The sequence below is a fragment of the Cryptotermes secundus genome, unplaced genomic scaffold (assembly GCF_002891405.2).
Source record: "Cryptotermes secundus unplaced genomic scaffold, Csec_1.0 scaffold979, whole genome shotgun sequence".
NCBI lineage: Eukaryota > Metazoa > Arthropoda > Insecta > Blattodea > Kalotermitidae > Cryptotermes > Cryptotermes secundus.
The window spans coordinates 1116182-1118866 of NW_019736411.1; the positions used below are offsets into that span (position 1 = coordinate 1116182).

The 2685-nt window shown below is 40.0% G+C and overlaps 1 protein-coding gene across 1 annotated transcript in view; it reads left to right on the forward strand.

Moving 5' to 3' along the window:
- LOC111869933 (transmembrane protease serine 9-like) overlaps window positions 1–2685 on the forward strand; it is a 50747-nt gene that overhangs the window by 17787 nt on the left and 30275 nt on the right. Inside the window, exon 6 of the mRNA XM_023861824.2 lies at window positions 2098–2155. Coding sequence (XP_023717592.1) covers window positions 2098–2155 — 58 coding nt within the window. The remainder of the gene's footprint in view (window positions 1–2097; window positions 2156–2685) is intronic.

Consider the following 2685-nt stretch of genomic DNA (forward strand, 5'->3'; position numbering starts at 1 on the left):
TACTTTATTTTTACTTTACTTTTACTGCGTAGTTTTACGTACCTATTCCTGGAAACAAGAAGGTAGTTACTGGAGGCATACCTCGGAGGTATTGTAGGTTCGCTTTCAGATTACCGCTATAAAGCGAATCACAAAATATTTTGGTTTCCCAGTGCATGTAAAAGTTATGTTGACACTACACTGTAGTCTCTTAAGTGTGCAATATGATGACATCTAAAATGCAATGTACATACCTTAATTAAAAAATACTTTATCCTTAAAATATACTAGGCATCATCTGATATTTCAGCGACTCGTAATGATTTTGCTGATGGACGGTCTTGTCTCGATGCTGATGACTGCTGACTGATCAGGGTGGTAGATGCTGCAGGCTGAGGTGGCTGTTGCAAATTTCTTGAAATAAAAAAACAGTGAAATTTTCTGAATTGATCTACTCTTCCTTCCACGAAAGATTTCTCTGTAGCTTGCGATGCTGTTTGATAGCATTTTTACCCATAACAGAACTTCTTTTTAAACTAAATTATACATGTAATATATAATAATAATAATAATAATAACAATGAAAAAGTTTGAAATATTGCGAGAGTTACCAAAATGTGATATAGAGACACGAAGTGAGTACATGCCGTTGGAAAATGGCGCCGATAAACTTCCTCGACGCAGGGTTGTCACAAACATTAAATCTGTAAAAAGCGCAATATCTACGAAGTGTAATTAAACGAGGTATGCATGTACTGCGCTATACTTAGAGAATGGTAGCTAAATAGCTAACACTTTGGCAGGAAACTCCAAAATTTCAATATCGTGAATACCACGGCTCGTCTATGGACGAGATCATTCTATACGTTCAATCCAGTTGCCATTGTCATCACACAGGGAGTGAGGTCCATCTTAATACTATCTTCCCATAGATATTCGGAGAGGCCTTTCCTAATAAGCCTCCGCAGCAAAATTCTGCATGAATTAATGTCTCTCTGTACCCACATGCCAACATAGCCCAGTGTCGTTTCCTTCCATGATTTCATGAAACATTTCGTTACGGGCCTGAAAACACGAACATTACTAATGTTATTAGTTGCGTACGGTTTCAGTTATTTCGCCATCCGCCAAGAAATCAGGTTAAACAAGCACAGATGATTCTCGAGTCTGTTGAAATGTATTTGTTTAGTTACATCTCACCTCCTGTAAAGCAGACTGAGCATTGAACAGCGCGATTTTGTGCAATACAAAAACATCCCACTTGAAGTAATTCGCTAAACTGCATAAACAAAAATGAACGTCGCGTGATGAAAGGTGACCCAGAAGGAATTATCTTTATTTTCTTGTATTTTTCGTCTACGGACGTTAACTAGGCCGATCACAGCGGCTGCGCGGTCTAAGGCATGAACTCTCTTCGCTCGCTCGAAAGCTGGCGTCGTGGGTTCGAATCCCACTCAAGACATATATGTCTGTGTGTGTGTGTGTTGTCGTGTGTGTAGGGAGTGGCCTTGAGACGGCCTGGTCATTCGTCCGAGGAGTTCTACCGTTTGTGTAACAGAGATTACGAAAATGAAGAAAAAGCCAAAGCCCAACAAAGGCTGTAGAGCCATTGATGAATGAAAAATTGAAAAGACGTTAAGCAGGCTAAGAGCAAGGAAGGATAATGGTGAACGCTTTTGTTCGTGACACGAATCTCTGCGATATGACAATGACTTGTGACTGAATAGCCAAAAGTCAATCTAAATTAAACTACCAGACATTTCTTTATACTGACAATAATTCGATTATCTTCATTATAGCTTTCATTTCAGGGAAAATTTTACGTGACTTAAGGAATTTTTATAAAGGTAAATGCAAAGTTGTCCGTTTGCTTAATTAAGCACCGCGCCGTGAAAACATATAAGGAAGTGAACGTATAACCCCCACAAACTTTCTTAAGTTCTGCATTAAATAGAGGTGAGTAGTAGTTTCATGCATCAGTTATGAGGGGAGTAATCGGATAGGAGGCCGGATGGGCCCCAGAGAAAAGCTGTGGCCATGCCGAAAACTGAATCCAATCGTTCATCCTGTAGCCAATTACTACGTTAACTGAGCTATCAACTGTTTTCTTTTCCACAGGGTGACAGTGGGGGGCCCTTGGCCACTGAACGCGACGACAAGAAATTCGAACTCATTGGTAAGTATCAGAAAGCCAGTGCATGTTAAGAACGTGACTGAGGTTAGCGCTTTCTAAGGGAACCAGAAGAGTACGTGTCTCCACCCCCTCCGTCTCACCTGAGAACAGAAACAGATCCAGTTTCCGAATCGCTGTGTTTCCTAGTTTCTAGAATACCGGACGATAGACAACGTTCGAAAACCCAGTAATTTCTATGTACTATAGACCATCGTCAGAAGCCTTTAGATCTATATGAATGTTTCTGTCAGTTGACCTTCGTATTGTAATGGCAGGACGGCTCGTTACAAGAGGCTGTCATGTGAGTTCACTTCAGTATGTGATATTCATTTTAGCATTGCCCTTGATTTACATAGGTCACCGTATGGTTCTCCACTACAATTTTGCATGCAATTACCGTTTACTCCATGCTTCTCATTCCTACCTTCTTGACTTAGCAATGCAACAAAAAATGTGTAAAAACATTTTCCTTTTATCGTATTTTCCTTCCTTAAAGAAAAACAAAGCAATTCCAGAGATTAAGAAGAAAGTCG